This window comes from Gobius niger (assembly GCF_951799975.1).
Source record: "Gobius niger genome assembly, chromosome: 2".
Taxonomy (NCBI): Eukaryota; Metazoa; Chordata; class Actinopteri; order Gobiiformes; family Gobiidae; genus Gobius; species Gobius niger.
Genome location: NC_136853.1, coordinates 37,844,972 through 37,862,132, shown reverse-complemented (window position 1 = coordinate 37,862,132; position 17,161 = coordinate 37,844,972). Strand labels below are relative to the sequence as shown.

General features: G+C 43.1%; 1 protein-coding gene across 10 annotated transcripts in view; it reads right to left on the bottom strand.

Moving 5' to 3' along the window:
- The window catches only part of foxp2 (forkhead box P2), a gene marked incomplete at its 3' end in the record, with an annotated part of 93,362 nt that overhangs the window by 10,569 nt on the left and 65,632 nt on the right, over window positions 1-17,161 (bottom strand). For 6 of the 10 annotated variants that reach the window (XM_079552415.1, XM_079552424.1, XM_079552419.1 and 3 more), the window contains 8 exons: window positions 16,161-16,437; window positions 14,589-14,693; window positions 10,037-10,084; window positions 7,886-7,973; window positions 6,176-6,259; window positions 2,672-2,882; window positions 1,201-1,304; window positions 956-1,057 (listed from right to left, as the gene is read on the bottom strand). In XM_079552415.1, coding sequence (XP_079408541.1) covers window positions 956-1,057; window positions 1,201-1,304; window positions 2,672-2,882; window positions 6,176-6,259; window positions 7,886-7,973; window positions 10,037-10,084; window positions 14,589-14,693; window positions 16,161-16,437 — 1,019 coding nt within the window. The remainder of the gene's footprint in view (window positions 1-955; window positions 1,058-1,200; window positions 1,305-2,671; window positions 2,883-6,175; window positions 6,260-7,885; window positions 7,974-10,036; window positions 10,085-14,588; window positions 14,694-16,160; window positions 16,438-17,161) is intronic. The other 4 variants (XM_079552421.1, XM_079552423.1, XM_079552420.1 and 1 more) reach the window with 3 other exon arrangements.

The following is a 17,161-nucleotide window of genomic DNA, read 5'->3' as shown; positions in this document are numbered from 1 at the left end:
CGCGTGACACACGGGGGACGGGGTGGAGTGAGGGCGGGGGTGGCACATTTTTAACATCTTTGTGCGAGGCGACAGGACAATAAAGTTGTATGGACAGATATACAAATGGGCTCTTTTGTGTAAGCAAATAAAGAGTGTCTTTTTCATGACAGGCCAATTCTCACTTCCCTTCGTCTTTAGTTCCACGCGAGCGCCCCCCTTAACCCCTGCCTGCGAGTCTATATATATTTTGTGTGCGCGCGTGGCCTCGCTGCCGCCGCCGCCGCCACTCGGCTCACGGGGCCTACGAGCTGGTTAACATTCAAGCCGCCATCTTTCTTCCTAATTAACCAATGATATGCGAGGGAAGGTGGTTCCAGGCGCAGGAGGAGGGGTGTCTCTCTTAACAAAAGGTGCTGATGATGGAGTGGCTGCTGTATAATTAGTGCGTCAGAGCCCTCTCCTCTTCACGCCAAGCCTCTGCTATTAATTGCACTAAATTAGAAAACGATATCTGAGGCTGAATAATTCTTTGGGCAGTCATTTCCAACAGAAAAGGCGTAATGGTGGAAAAAATAAATAACGGGGGAGAGTGGGTTTCTATTGCGCTGAGAGGTTAAAGGAGGGGGATGAGTACTTAGAGCTCGCTAAATGTTAATATCTGATTTCTTGTTTTATTATACAGCAAGTTTCACAGGCAGATATTATCGTGTTCGCCTGCAATTGCCTACGTGTCATAGGAGTGCCTGTAGTATAATGATATAGGTCTACAGAAAAAACTACTACGAGAACATTAAAAAAAGTCATAATCAAAATCTGTTACGCTAAATGATGTCATTTGCTTTGCCCAGTTTAGACAAAGTCACATCCTACAGCTAGTGTGATCCGAGTACGTCTAAAGTACCCAAAGTCAAAGGTGATTGACGAGTAAGAGGTCAGGGTGAGAGATCAGGAGGCTAAAGAGCATCAAGATTACCTTCCAGGTTGCAGCGTTGCGCCTGAAGTAAGCGAACGTGCGCGTGAACCAGCTGTAGATTTCATTAAGCGTTAACTGCATGTCGGCAGAGTCCATGATAGCCTGAAATGAGATGACATCAAATAATGGTTTACTAACGAGACCACACACACAAATGGACCAAGCAGCAAGAGAGAGAGCTGCCATGATTCATGCAGCAATTAATTTTAATCTAATCAGGCAAAGTTAATTTATTTCCCACTCACCTGTCTTATGAGGGTTGCATAAGTAAATGGCGGTCTGACATCTGCGTTCTTATAAAACTCGTAGTTTGGGGCAATCTCTGGAAAAATAAATACTGTGTCACCACCTGAAATAATTGGTAAATTTTATTCCTCTAGGTATTGAAATTGCTTAAGGTTTCATCAAATTAAAAAGGGGGAGGGGCTGGAGGGGGGAAACAGAGGGGAGGGAGGGAGGGGGTGAGAGGGGGCACATCAAATCAACATTTTCCATGTCTAACAAAATGCATTTTTAATTAATCTCTCTCACGAGAGATCTTAAACACTAATACATCCATAAAATGAGATCCATGTAGTTAGTTAGGGTGAACGTGAATAATTTATGTCTTCACACTAAACACACTGAGAGTAAATATAAACATCAAAGACAGACCGTTTAAAATGCAAAGCCTAATACATGGAATGTCTTAATGTAATAAATATTGTATTTTTCACTATTATTTGAACTTAATTAACATTTATGTATTATTTATGCACAGAGGAAGTTCTTGTCTATTTACATATAGAGTGATTAAACACAGACGTGCTTTTATAAACCCACTCGACGTCTCTCACTGAGTTAGACCAACACAAGGCCAGGGCTGTGTGTTTATGTCAGCATGTTTTACTGACGCATGCACCGCCATGTTTGTGTGTGTTCAGAATCAATTACAGCCATTATCCGATGTGCAATATTTATAGTGCAGTGCCCAGGGTGGAGGCGGTTCATTTGCAAATTCAACAAGTTTGCATAAGACATTTTAATTTAATGGAAAATACATGGTCAGCAGATATGAATTTCAGACAAAAGTTACAGTAAGGCAGTGCATCAGTGCGTCCTTGTGGATGTGTATTAACTTCTTAACCCCCACCTGAACAAAGCACATTTTCAACAGTTTGGCTTTACCCAAATCTAAAAAAAAAGTTTCTAAATAGCGACAAAAACGAGACTAAAATGATGAAAATGTGACAAATATGCACCAAACATGTGCTGAAAAGGTGACAAAAATATGGCGAAAAAGTGACAAGATTTGACAAAAAAGTTGCAAAAATGTGACAAAATAATTTACGAAAAAGTGACTAAATTTTGACAAAAAAGTAATGAAAAAGAAACAAAAATGTAACAAAAAAGTGATGAAAATTTGACAAAAAAGTAACAAAAATGTGATGAAAAGGTGAAAAAAAATGGACAGAAATGCGACAAATAAGTAAGAAAACATAACAAAAATGTGACAAAAATGTGACAAAAAAAACCAAAAAGTGATTCAAATGAGGCGGCATGCTCTCAGCCAATCAGCTTTCAGATTTGGTTAAACCAAACTGGAGAAAACGTGCTTGGTTCACGTGCGGGTTAAGAGGTTAAAGACCTTGAGACTAATCAAGTTGAGAGACGTCCAAGTTCAAAGGTCTGTTCATGTTTGTGTGTGCAGGTGCCACGCTGTGTAGTTGTTCTTACCAGACGACAAGGGCATGGAGTACTTGTCCACATGGCGTCTGCGCATAGCTCCCATACTGGGCACGTTGGCCCCTCCCAGCACAGAGGGCACCTGTGGCATCGCCGCCATGGGCGTGATGGGCGCTGTGGGCGTGGTTGGCGTCTGAGGTAAGTTTGGGGGCGACGCTGAGGGCAGGTTCTTTGACATGGTGACGCTGGACACCAAGTTTAGCTATGGAGGAGGAGCAAGGGGAGAGAGAGAGAAACAGAGTCAGAGAGAGAGAGAGAGAGGGGAGTAGTGTTATTTTGTGGTTCTCTGACGGAGCTGAGTGTATGTGCTCTGCTCTGACACAGCTGTGTTTCCACTAACAAGGCTCGTGGAGAGGAGCCAGCCCATCGCCACTAATTACAACCACCAAATTGTATCATAAGAATTCTAATTAGAGCACGCTGTTCGAGATTATCCAACGATCAGCCGGCATGTTATCCCTGCCCCATCTCTCTGTATCTCTCTATTTATCACTACCCCACGGCTGCCCCCCCCCCCCTCCCAATCCCCCCCATTTCCTCCCGCCTCCTCTGGCTCCACTCTACACAGCCATAATCCTCCCACTCGAGCAACGAGTCGAGGAAAAGTCTTGTTTGCTGTCGATGTCAACTGGTCACCCACAGTCAACAGCCCCAGCAGCGCGGCTCCCGGCACAACTGCACTGAAATCCGGGCACTATCCCAATATGTTAGTGATCCACAACCCGAACAAGGCCTTTGAAAACAGCCAGAGGCAAAGTGTTATTGACAGTACGACTAAGAGCAGAGGACTTCAAGTACAACTGTGTGACAACCGCTGATTTAGAGTAGAACTCATTACAGGCATTTTAAAGTATCCCTCCCATTTTGTCACTTTAAGGAAAACGAGTTACCTTTATCATCAATGTCACTCGCGCTCGCGTATTCAGCGGGCTTTGCGCAGCACTTTGGCGTTCCTAAATCTCATGTGATTGGCTCTAACCGACTGGAAAATTTCCAAACTGACCTTTCAGTCTCTGCACTAATTCACTTCGGATGGTAATGACGTCGTTACATATTCAAAACAAATTGGCCTAATTGTGATCCTGCGAGTGAAATGCATTCCCTTTTGCAGGAGTTTGGATTAAGAAAAAAAAAAAAAAAAAAAAAAAATCAACATGAAAGGCCCGGGGGTGAGTGAGTTTTGAGTGGCAATTTGTGGCACGTGTGGATAAATACAATCAAATGTCAAGTTTGAGGCATTCCAGACGCAGATGATAATTAGCTTGGCCACTTGGCTGTAATGAGCCGGTGCAGGAAAAAAAATATAAGGCAGGCTGTATTTGGCATAAAGGGCTTTTGTTGGGTAGGTAGTTTGGAATGCACCTGTGTATATGTAAGCGAAAGAACTGAGTCTTTGAATGCACGCAGAAGCAGATGTCAACAAGTCGCATTTTTTGCTGAATTTAAATGTATATACTACTAATACTATACTACTAACTAATAATAATACCGTATTTTCCGGACTATAAGTCGCTCCTGAGTATAAGTCGCACCAGCTAAAAAAAGCATAATGAAGAAGAAAAAAACAAATAAGTCGCACCAGCCTTGGCAACTACCTGGGCCTGGATGCGTAAATGCACCATGGACAAGCCTCTCCCGGCATCACGTTTTTCAAGCTCGCATTTGTGAACTCGTTCCTCTAGCCATGGCCATCTAGCTTTTAGCTCGCGATTAGCTTTTTGTGAAATTATAGATTTTGGTATGTAAGTCGCACCTGAGTATAAGTCGCACCCCCAGCCAAATTATGAAAAAAGGACAACTTTTAGTCCGGAAAATACGGTAATAAGAGTATCATAGCTTCTACTGAAATCAAGTACTGAAATAAATGACTTATCGACATCTCTGGGGTTCAGTTGATAAGGGAAACCCGAGCACCCAGAGGAAACTAAATCAGACATGGGACAACATGCAAATTTCACACGGAGAGACCCACATGATCCAGGAACGAAAGCCGGGACCTTCAAACTGGGAGACGAGAGTGCAAACCACTAAACCCGCTTGCCACAATTGGTGCCACAGTTTCTGAAATGTCCTTCTCAATTTGAAAAAAAAGGACAGTGTTTTACTTCCCCGCTGATGATTTTTAGAAAGTTGGCTTTGTGCATGTACCCCAGGTTCGGTCAGCGAGGGAGACAGGGCTGGAGAGATCTTATTATTCTAAACTTGCCGCATTGCTGACTTTGATTCTCATCCATCCATAGCATGGCCAAAAGGTAGCATTTAATGAAGTGCAATTCAGGGAATAAATGGGGTCACATTAGAGACAGCGGTGTCTTAGCATTAGGCTGATACTGGAGAAAAATAGGGACTGGTGTTATAAATGGAAACCTTTATATTTATCAAGTGTCTGCTTTTATCTCGAGATACGGGGAGACATGCTGCAGACATGATTAAAACAGTCTTTTTTTTTCCTCATATATTTTCACTTGCTGATGATATACTTGCAGTGGTTTTGTGCGTTTTTGCCTCCTCCTAAAACTGGGGAGGCCTTGAAACTGAGGACTGTTCATTTAAGGATTCTGTCTGAATTGCCCTCGCCATCAAATGCAATTAGCAGCTCTTTCATGTGTGCTTTATGTAATGCAATACTTCATTAGCATCATTCATTCATATTCAGCCACGGATTATAGGCAGCAAAGTCTTTATTGGACAAGATGGAGCCGAGCCACAAGAGTTTCGGAGATTAAAACAGGCTGCAACGGGAGATGCAATGAGACTTTCGATAATAAAATGATTTGATTCTTGATGATATAATTATGAATCTGTGATGCCATAATGAGAAGAGATCTGACTTTTTTGTTTTGTTTTTTGTTTTTAAAGAAGGCACTCACTTAAGAGCAGAAACAATATTCACTATCATGCCGTGAACACAATTATCCATCTAAAATCAGAAACAAAAATAAAAATACATGGTTCAAATATTGGCTCGGAGAAGTCGTATAATTTAAAAGCCCTTGTGAAAGAATGACACCAGTGACATCATTTGTGTTCCTTCAATGACCTCTTTGCATTTGGGATTTTTCTTGAGCTCCCAATTTCGTCCAGACTGCGGGTATTTATGTCAACACTGCCCCGTCTTCAACACTTGGGTGTAATTTTCACGTGTTTGTTGTTGAAATGACACGTCTCTCTCTCAATCATTCCACTTTCAAGTGCTGCTGTAGCCACCGAGCCAAACAGTCATCAGCCGCCAACAGGTTGTTTTGGCCATTATATCCATCACACCGAAATGACCCACCGTTTGAGCCGAGGACTTGCAGCTCTGCCATCTAATACACTTCTAAACTCCATTGTCCCCTAACAGCGCCCAATAACCCATAAGAAGCACATGTAACTCTGTATTACAAATCCCATTCTCCCATCGCCTGTTACTGACACAACTGCTGCCTGCTTCATCTGATCATTTTCTGTCTGTCTTGGAGCCTGTTTGCAGTGGACAGAGCAATATGCACTCACTGGTTTGGGTGAGGACTTAGGTTCCGAGGGTCGCATGTGCAAGTGGGCCATCATCGCCTGAAGACGCTCACGTTCCTTGGAAAGCTGATAAGAGACGAGAAAAGAGAGTGCATTAAAGTGAGAGGGGAAAAGAAAGAGCAGGAGAAGGACGACGGCAGAGGCAAAAACACAGATTATGAGAGAGTAGCTGTAGTAGTAATGGGGATGCTTCTATGGAAGGTGGAACAGAAGAAATAAAGTTGGACAGAAGCCAAGTCTGAAACAGAGGCAGGCCAGTTCTCCCGGTGATGTAAGGAGAATATGAGAAGCAAGGGAGAGGACAGGGGAAAGGGTGCCGACAGGTCAGGCAAAACAAATAGCATTTCATCTTTTTGTCAATAGCAGAATTTAGGTCAGCGGGGCCCTGACAGTAACAAGCTAGTTGGGTCATAAATTAGGTGGTCCTGAGTGTCTGCTCAAAGTCCTGTGGACACAGTTAGGGGGATGGAACGCAGCCAGCAGCTGCTGAAAGGTGAAGGGGTCTTCCAAACAGGGTACCGGGCAGCCCCGCCTCCCTGGTCCAGTTAGTGGCCCCAACCATCGCCATCATCAATCTAACTCACGGGGACTGACAAGGACTGGACCATGTGAGCTCCCTACACCCCTCAGATACACACTGAAGAGCAGCGCAAACACAGCAGCACACGTGCACAAACAGAGGTGTGCACATACACAGAGCGGGGCCTCATTACTAGTGACGGCTCTCATGGAAAAAAAACAAGAGGGAAAGAAGGGAGTGGGCAATGAAAGAAAAAAGGGAAGAGACAGACAACAGAAGTGCACCACAGTAATTGGTCACACTGTAAGTGCAGGCCTCAGTGGCTGCAATGTTTTCATGAGCAAGATCACTGAATAAGATAAAATAAACAACATAAAATATACTCCTCTGTGGCCACTGGACTTTACTGGAGTATTAGGTCATTATACAGTATGTGTGGAAAGAGAGCTTAAAATGTAATTCTGTACAAACCATGTGTAGTATGAAAAAGTGCAAATACTACATTGTCTTTTATGAATGGGAAATCCAGAACTGCTTATTTGAATGTACAGTTGAAAAAGAACTGATGAGCACTGGCCTTTCATTTCTCATAATGAATATTTCCACGTGGCCCATACTTTAAATATATCTATTTGTTTCTAAAAGCAGACGAGCACACGTTGGCAGTGCTGAGTAATAATGTCGCTCAATCAGCGCTCTCATTATCTAGCCAGCATGACTTCTTAATAAGGTCACGCTCCACCTACTGAAAATAGTTCCCTCCTTTTGAGCTTTCTTCAGGTGCAAAGTGCAGTTAATTAACACAGCAGACCGAGAGAGATGCGCTCGCTATTAATTGGAAAGAAAAAGAAGGGAAAAAGAAAGCAGAGAAAATAAAGCACACATGCTTAATTCAATTAAAACAGCCATAATGGCTTTCGTTGTAAGGCTTGAGAATTCTTTTGTTTAGTGTCTTTGTTGGATTCAGCAGGTCCTGCTTGTCTGCAGGTATTAGTTAGACCACATAGTGGCCATTCTTTGTTCATACAATGAAAAAGACGAAACGTTTAAGGGGGCGATTATTATGAATTGAATACTGTATCAGCAATTGTAAAAAATAAAAATAAAGAGACAATATATAGAGAATTCCATTCAAAAAGTGCAGTGAAGAGAACTCGCAAAAAAGTACTTACTTGAATTTCCAGCTGCTGCACGACCTGCATCTGGACTCGGCACTGAGCTGTGCTCCTGTCGTCAAGGGCATGCTCATTGTTTAAATGTCTAAGAGAAAAACAGAACAAAAATGTCAGACACAAAATTTAGAAGTCAGTTATAAGAAATTATATCCTTTTCACCATGAGCAGAAGTGTGGAGGATGATAATTACAGTATCAACCTGGCCATTGTTTTGTTTTCACAAAGATATATCTATAAAAAGACAATTTTCTATAGGAACCGTTAGGAGCCATTGTTCCTGAGTGAAATAATGTAATTAGAAGTAACACGCTGGTGTGTGGTGCCATGTTTAACATGACAATAGGCCTGCGCCAGTTTAGATGGCTAACTTCAGTGCCCCCCTGAGCGCCGCTTTTTTACAAAGAATAAAAGATGCTAGCCCTGCAGAACGGCTTTGTCTCCTTCGTTTACTGAAAACAATACACACAATTTAACACTGGCAACATCTGACATACAAAGCAGCTCTTCAACTGAAGGTGCATTATCCAGAGGCAGACATATTAAATGTATCTGGTGTGTTCGCCTCATTAGAAGGAAAAAGGCAGTCAGACAGCCATAACAGTCAATGAGGGTTTTTTGTCTTGATTGGATTTTGTCTGTAGGACACAAAAGAGTCTAACCATTAAGATAGACCTTTATTCCTCGAGCACACATGCACAGACAAACACACCGCAGTGCAGTGCACAAACATGGGGCAGAAAGGGACTTCAAAAGTGTTGTGATGCTGGGTAATGAGCCTCTATCTAAATGATCATTGGTGACAAACTCACAAAGCAAGCTTTGAGGAGGCCTGCTTATGAAATGCCAGAGCTGCCACTTTATCTGCAGTAATTATAGGTTAGCTTGCAGACCCTTCAATGATCATTTACAGCACAGCTTTCAGTGCATTAGAGAGTACAAAATCCTCCTCTTTCCCCAATTTCCACCTCGCTAACAATATGCACGCTTGCTTACATGATTGTGTACCTGCACAAACCTTGATTGGCACACGGCTCAAATGCACACTGTGCCAGATATTGCTCCTTTCTCAGACTCCTCACTTTTTGTTTATCTGGCGTGCTTAAAACAAGACAACTGAGTGAGGAGGTTTCATGGTCTGCCAATCAACACATGAATACAGCCACTGGAAACACAATAGCCCTCAATTATAGAGCGAATACTTAAAACCACTGCCTCTGCTTTCAGTTACCATTTCAGCTCTAATGCCCAGATATTTTTCATTATAAATCAAGAATGAGATAGCCTTAAAATGTGGAAGGTGGGTGATGGGGGTGAAGGGTGGATGGATGAGGGAGGGACAGGCTCGTGGATTTCTCCAGCCCGGTGCCTAATTGCTGTTTCAGAATGCGCATGCAAAAAAGGGGCATTTCATTAATCATTTAATCACGTCCCTCGCAGGATGAGGGAACTAATGTTGCAAATACCCTTTTCATTTCACTGCCCATAATACTATCTTATGCATTTGATGTATGGCGTGTGTCATGAATTACAGCTGCTTCAAAAGCACAGAGCGAGCTGTTCGTTTTCCCTGAAGATACTTCATTACAAAAAAGAGAAGAGGGAATCTTTATTAAGTTAGCCTCTTATCAGCAGATACCTTGTTTTTTTTTTCTGTTATTGGCATTTTTCCCCCCCTTTTACTATTTGCATATGTATATCTCTGTGCATGTGCGAAGGGAAAGAATTTTTTCCAAGAGACACACTTTCTACCGCTGGCCAGTTAGTACCGCGATTACAGGCAGATTACTACATGCATTTATAAAATATTCAAATGGCAGCGTGTCCTACTGTGCATTAATAATGCCACACAAAGACAGAAAGGCAATGGGATGGACACAGACAGGCATGCAGACAGAATAGAGAAACGCCCTTGCCCCGGTGTGTGCCCTCGCTGTCTGCAAATGCAATTAAACTATAGGCCAGTTTTTAATTACTGCCAATTAGGTTTATGTGAATGAAAGGGGGAGCTATATGGTGATTATTAACACGACTCTGTTGCCAGTGGGGTTGCAATCATTTAGAGCTATTGGACCCTGCTGGCTAGTGTTTATGTTTATCGTTTATGGCTCGTTTCAGAGGATATTGATTTCAGTGTCGAAGGGGGATTACCCATGTGATGAAGACTGTGTGAGAACAGCAACGCCGACTGAGCCAGATCTGCAGGCGTGTTAACGGTAGAGAAATCAAGGTAAATAAACAAAACAAATAAAACATGTACAATTTTTTTTTTCTCTTTAAAGTAAGACAAGATTTTCCAGGATGTACAATCACTGTTTTTTTGCTTCCAAATCCCTGATAGAGACTTCTTTTGTTATTGCATCCTCATATATAAAAGGGAACAAAAATACCTCAAAGGCTTTTCCCTACAGCTTTGACTATGAATATGTATATGCCGTCAATGTCCACTAAGGGCCTAATAATAAATCTACTCAAGCCAAGTGGGTACGGAGCATACGGCCCAGCTAATTGTCTGTGTGTATTGTCAGTGGAGCTATGGATGCCCACAAGAGAACAGGAACTCACCGCCCCAGACACAACAACAGGGCCGGCTCCGGGACGGGGAAAACGGACAAATTCATTAGTCTAAAGCATACAAAGCAGCCACTTTTGTCACTACACTTGTGCTGCGGCGCATAAACAACCATGATGGTATGTACACAACTATGCATACGGGCACGCACTCGCACTCTCTCCCCATGGAGCTAGCGCATATGTAATGGCCTCCGTTTTAAAGGTCTTGTCACAGAGCAGCAGACATGCAGAGGGGAAGAGGGGAGCGGAGCTATCCAGGGGCCAGGGGCCTGTCTGCCTGCCTGCCTGCCTGCTGCCTGCCTGCCCGTGCACTGTGTGTGTGTACAATATATAGAGACGAAGACACTTGGCTGCTGCCTTGTGGGTTTAATTAGCAGTGGGTTACAGACACCAGCGTTCGGGTTAGCGGCGGAGCTTGCCATTTTAACATGGAGCCTGCCTTCCTGCTGCCAGTAATAAGGAGAGTAGTGCGGTGACAGAGTGGAAGAGTTAAGTGAGTGTGTATGTGTTTTTCTCGATGAGGTGGGAGGTCAGTGATTAAAGACGGGAGTATGTGGATTAAGGAGGGAAAAAGACAAGTGTGTGTTCAGCGACAATCATCAAACTGCACATGGTTATGAGGAGTAAAGCATGGGCCTGTTTTTTGTTTGCTTTTCCCCTTGTTGATGATGCACAGGTTAGACATAAACTTAAAATGTACCTGCTTAAAGCTTTAAATGCTGACAAAATAAAAAAGCACCCAAACACTGTTGAGATTGTGCTGTTTTGCTGCATCTATAAACACCATTAGAACAGATCACACACATGCATTATTAGCATCTTTTCCCTCTTTCATTCTCTAACACAAATACACACACACACACACACACACACACACACACACACACACACACACACACACACACACCCTCCACGCAGGAAACATTCCCCACAATACAATTTCATTTTGAACTTCAGAGAGCTAATTCAGGGTGCCAGCCACCTCGCGGCTACCTTTTCCAGGTGAGAACACTTAAAAGAGCATTGAGGAGCTATTAAATGCTGATCGTGACAAGTTTCTTCATGCAACAAAACAATAGATGACTAAACGTGTCACCGCCGCTGCGCCAGGCTCCTACAGCGAGACGCCAGCTCGACCCCCCCGCCTTTGCTCGTAACACACACCCAACTACAAACATCTAAACTGTCATCCAAACCTGACACCCGCTTTATGTAACCCCGTTTAAACTGCGCTGGTGTGTGTGTGCGCGCGTGTGAGGGTGCGTGCGCGGCGCTGGCATCTCCGGCAACATGAAAGGCCTCCCTCTGACATCGACAATCACCGCTCCAAGGCACGCCACCGAGCAGCCATCTTTGTTCTGATGACGAGCTGCCTTCTTTGTTGGAGCCTGTTTTTCATGTGCTGACTGGGTTACAGTACGGAGCCAGCCTCTGACTTGCAGGGCTGTGGTAAAACGGAGGGGGCTGAACCGGGACGTTGCTCTGTTATGTAGGAGCAAATGTTCTCACAAGCGTTCTTTCAAACTCACCTGCCAGCCCGTGCACCCAGCTTTTAAGTCTCAAGTCTACCTGTTTTCTCTCCATCTGTCTCCTTCAATAGCTCAGTTTGTCTTTGGAGCCGCGTATCTTTTTTTTTTTTTTTTTTTTGCTGTGGCTTACCAGCTTACCCGATTCAGTGGCGTACACCCATTCGTACAGTGCAGCCCTGCATGCCCCTCACCTAAATAACCAGTTAAGCTACCTAGACACTGTATCCGCAGAGCACACAGGGCTTACCAGGGTTTGTGTGCTAACGGAGCGAACAGTGCAGAGGGATAGACTGATGTCTTCTTTAAGTAAGTGTACCGGGGTGATAGGACATGATATCAGAACAACTACTAATCCCATGCAGTCATGCTGCCTCACACACAGCAGTTTCCAAGCTGCGAGGCAAACTCTGTCCAGCACCTGGACAATGCATTGCGTGTAGGATTTTGGTTTTAGCTCCAAGAATGGCTTAGAGAATCTTCAAAGATTAAACCAATGAATGGTTCAGGCTGCACTGATCATTTAATCTATGTAGTCCATTTTAGTCCTGCATGCAGCAAGGGCGAGTTTGCGAATTGGCTGTAATTTAAGCAGTTTCCGCATTTGTGATTCTTGGGGCCTTTGTTATGCGTTAATAAAGTGCAAAATGTCCTATCATTCTGTATTTATGGGAGCAATTTATTTGGAAGCTAAAGAAGAATTAGCAAAAACATGACCTAAATCCTCTCACTGTTTCCCATGGGTGGACTAGTTTCAAGTATCGCTTTTTTTTCCTCAAGCTTATTAACGTCACTACTTTAGAGAAATGCATAATTTGGAAAATATGCCGGAACAATGTCCTGATTTCGAGAGTTTATATGAATTCACATGGACATTTACAGCCTGTGAAAAACACTCGCCAGATCGTTATTTCACAGTTAATTACAAATCTAATTAGAATATTCAAATTAAAGCTTTCCCTTTCTATTCTCCTCTGTGTGTGAGCAGGGAGCCAGGGAAAGAGTGATAGAGAGGGAAAGAGGAAGTGAGAGCGAGAGGGAGAGAGATAGAGTGACAGGGAGAGAGAGAAACATGGCAACCTGATAACCTGTAATCGTCAGCGCTGCAAACACCTTCTTCCTTTGATGTCCCCCCACTAAAATCCAGGCAACAAAGCCGACCAATTACAAATGAGCTAATTACCTAAATTGTTGATGGAGCATGAAGAGTTCACTGGCTCTGGCGCCTGCACCATGACAACAGTAAATGGAGGCCTTTGTTGTGGAGGTAAGTGTGTGGCCGAGCATTGTCATGAGCCTTTTCTTTTACTGTTTGTTGTTGTTTTTCCACACACACATATCAGAGCCTTGGCAGTGGCAAGACGATTTGTTGTAGATTGGGTTGACTTGTATTGTAGTAAGTAAGATGATTCAGTACTTTTGTGTACTGTAATGATTCACGTATTCATTTGCCACAGGTTTACCACTGGGTGACATTTCTGATATCAATCTCCTTTTACATAGGCATGGACTGGCAACAAATCTTCTCTCCGTTGACTTTTTATTTTCTTTTACACTGTAAGCCCTACCCAACACAATCTTTTGAAATAATGTGAGACTGGGATTGTCTATAACAGTGGTTCTAAACTGGTGGGTTTGGATCCACAAAAGGATCACGTGGCTGTTTTCAATAGGTCAAAGGACTTCGCCATAACATTAACTATTAGTTCTCCCTTTGTCTGCGTGTAAGCTTCGTTACCATAGTTACTCCCAAATTTAATGATACTTGTGCTACCCATGAACATGGCAGGACGAACCGTTGTTTGGGTGGGTTGGTGGGGACGCTGGGAAGGAGATCGGCTGCAGGTAGAGGGAAATAAATACCAACTATAGGCCTATCTCTTGTCTCAAATATCCGTTCTAAGACATGTGCTCCTCAACTTGTAAATGCTATACAAACACCTGTTTGCTGGATGCGTGCTGTGAATGAACGTAAGCTAAGAAGCTAATGCTAAGCGACACTGTTTTACTGTATATATGTTTCTGCCTTCTTGCATTAAAAACTTGAATTGAAAGGATTGAAACGCCAAATCATGAACTCTTTGTTTGCTCTCGATTTTTTTAAAGTGCAATGATGTAAATATTTGCAAATACTTTTTTTTTTTACATTTTCAACCAAAGTATATTTGGTACTGCAGCTCACATGTGCTACATTTTAAAGGTTTTGATAGTCATACTATGCTCAATGCTTGAATCCGTTTTTTTTTGTTTATATTAAAGCAGCCCAACTGTGTGCAGTTTTTCGATCATACTAAGTTGAAAGTAATTTTTTGTTTGGGACGTGGCTTATCATAAAATATTGAAGATGGGTCTCAAAGCTACCAGTTGAGAACATCAAGTGAAAAAAAGACACTCCTTCATTAATCTATGGGACCCACGTGTGTTTTGACCAACACAGGCCATCTTTAGTGCATATGGATATATACACATTCCTGTCTCTTTTGTTGGAATTACTTCAATTTCATTTTCTTGCCTTGCAGTTTGTTTGTTGTGTCTTCTTGAGTCTATACCATTCAAATGTATCATAAATGATGCTTGAACTATTAACTGAAACATGCACTTACTTCAAAAACTGTCCGAAGTCCTCGCAGATGCTTTCACACCCTGGCCACTTGCAAACACCATGACCGTAAAGAGGGTGGGTGCCTCCATTTTCTTCATGTAGTGAACTATAGACAAAGTAAAAACATAGATATCATATTGTTAATAAGGGAACGGACAATAGTAGGCTAAGGTTTTAGTCAATCAATAAAGGCAGGTTAAAATATTCACTGGTTCAATAGCCAGGGTTACCAAGAGGTAAGGTGTCAGAAAAGCGTTGGAAATCTACCATAATCCCTGGCTAACCTTAGCATCTTGTAAAACCATTGTAGGGAGGAGGGGTGGAACCTTTCAAGTAAACATTAAAAACCCAGACAGCCATATAATTTTCATCAAGAGATTAATATCATGTGTAACTTATGTTCTTTGAGGACAGGGGGGGTAGACAGGGGGTGCTGTGGCGTTTTTGAAATGGCACCCAAATAAGTTACGACCCTGCCTAGACAGCACATCCTATTAAAGATGACAGTTTAACCTTTTGGCTTGGCACGGGTGCGTGCGTGTCTGTGTGTGAGGATGTCACTGAAAGTGTGTATGGTGGTTGTACAGGCCTTTTCCTGTGTGTGGTCTGTAAATACTTATGTGAGTGGCAGAGCGTGTTATCCAAAGGGGTTTTTCCCACATCGATTGGTGGCATGTTAGTAAGCAGCGCTCCTGACAATACTTCATGTTCGATCATTATGAGACACCACGCAACCCCCGGGACACAGGATAATAAAAAACTCGATCCCATTCCCTGTCTACCTCTCTCTTTCTATCTCTCTCTCACTCAAGATATCTTTTTCAAGCCTCCTTTTAGACGTACTGGAGAGATAGCATCTACTTTAAACCAATTACACAGCACTTCCACCTTCTGTGCAGGTCTTTACCGAGCATCTACACAGACACACACGCGCCGCTACCCCAAAGTCCCTATTATAATATCGCGCAGAAAAAGCCTTTGAATAATGCATGGCCCAGATAGGCAGATGTAACAGTCAGTGTTTTGGTGCCGGTGCATTTCTAAAAGGCACCATCACAAGGATAAACATCCTGGAAACGCCACTCAAGGCATCACACATTCTGTTTACATGACAAGCAAGCAAGGAAGGTAATTTGCAAAGGATAAAAAGGATAGAGCAAGCACTAAATACTTAATGTACATGAGGTTACCTTGTCTTGTTTGTTGTTGCCGCGCTCGCCTGCCTGCTTTCTCTCGATGCGTTTGATATCTGTATACAAGCTAAGTGTGTTCATATGCTCCCCAGGGAACTGACTCTTGTTTTTGAATATTACGGAGATAATAATAAACTATTGAACAAATAAACAAAACATCATGTTTTCCCTTGAGGTGATACTGCCTCCGTTTTAACGAGGACGAATACCCGGGATGGAAGTCAAGTCTCTGATGCGCGCCTTTTCTAAACAATGCCGCAAAAAACAACAAGCTAACTTTTTCTTGCTTTCTTGTGTGTGAGCATGAAATAAGACCGTACAACATGTTCAACTCTTTTCCCAGAGCTGTGAAAGATTTGCACTGGTGTTTGATAGTTTACCTCTCGCGCTCCCTTTCCCGCTCCCGCTCCCTCTCTCGTCTGTGGTTGAGCACGGGCGACTGTCCGTTGGCGAGTGCGTGGTGAGTGATGGGCGGTGAGGCTTTGGCGGGGTTGGAGGAGGTAGTTGAATTCGTGTTGTTGGTGGAGAGGTCCAAACCGCCGGCCCCGCCTGCACCAGTGCTGTTGTTGTGTTTGATGCCGTTGTCCTCCATGCCGTGGCCACCGCCTCCGGTCACATCTTTCCACAACTGCTGCAGCTCTGCGGGGCTCAGGCCGCCTGGACGGGCAGGAGATGGAGGTTGAAACCGTGAGTGTAAAACAGTATTTCAATTCTTTTAAGTTTTACATGGATGGATGGATGTTAGTTTTACATGGATGCCGCACACAAAACTGGAAGAGTAGCACACACTCTTCTAAGTCATCTTTTTTGATCAACCCACCAAAATAAAAGTGACCCAGACAGCAACAGCAGCTGACAGGCACTTGTTTGAGGTGTATCTTGGCTCTGCCCAAAAAATTCAGAGGAACCTGCTAGCCCTAAATGACAGTGTTTGCCTTGGCTTTAGTGTTATTAAGCATTCAGAAACCTAAACACAATTTGAGAAGCATTATAATTTGTATTTCTTCCTCGTGAGTGAAACATACTAAATAATTGTAAACTTAAAGGTGCACAATGAAACTTTTTAGGTGAAAAAAACGTAATATTTGCTTGCATTTTACCTTTTAATGACTCTGTGGCGTTATGGGTGCAGCATGGCACCTTTGCATTCCCTGACAGTGGCCTTAATGACACTCCAAGATCAATAGCTTTTAGGGGTTTGTACCAGAAACTGGCCAGAAACCCAAAAACTATTGATTCTGGAGCGTCATAAAGGACACTGAGGGAAAGCAAAGGTGCCACACTGCACCCATAACGCCACTGTCACTAAAAGGGCAAATACACGCAAATATCAACTCTTTCTTTTTTGACATAAAAAGTTACACAGTGCACCTTTAATGTC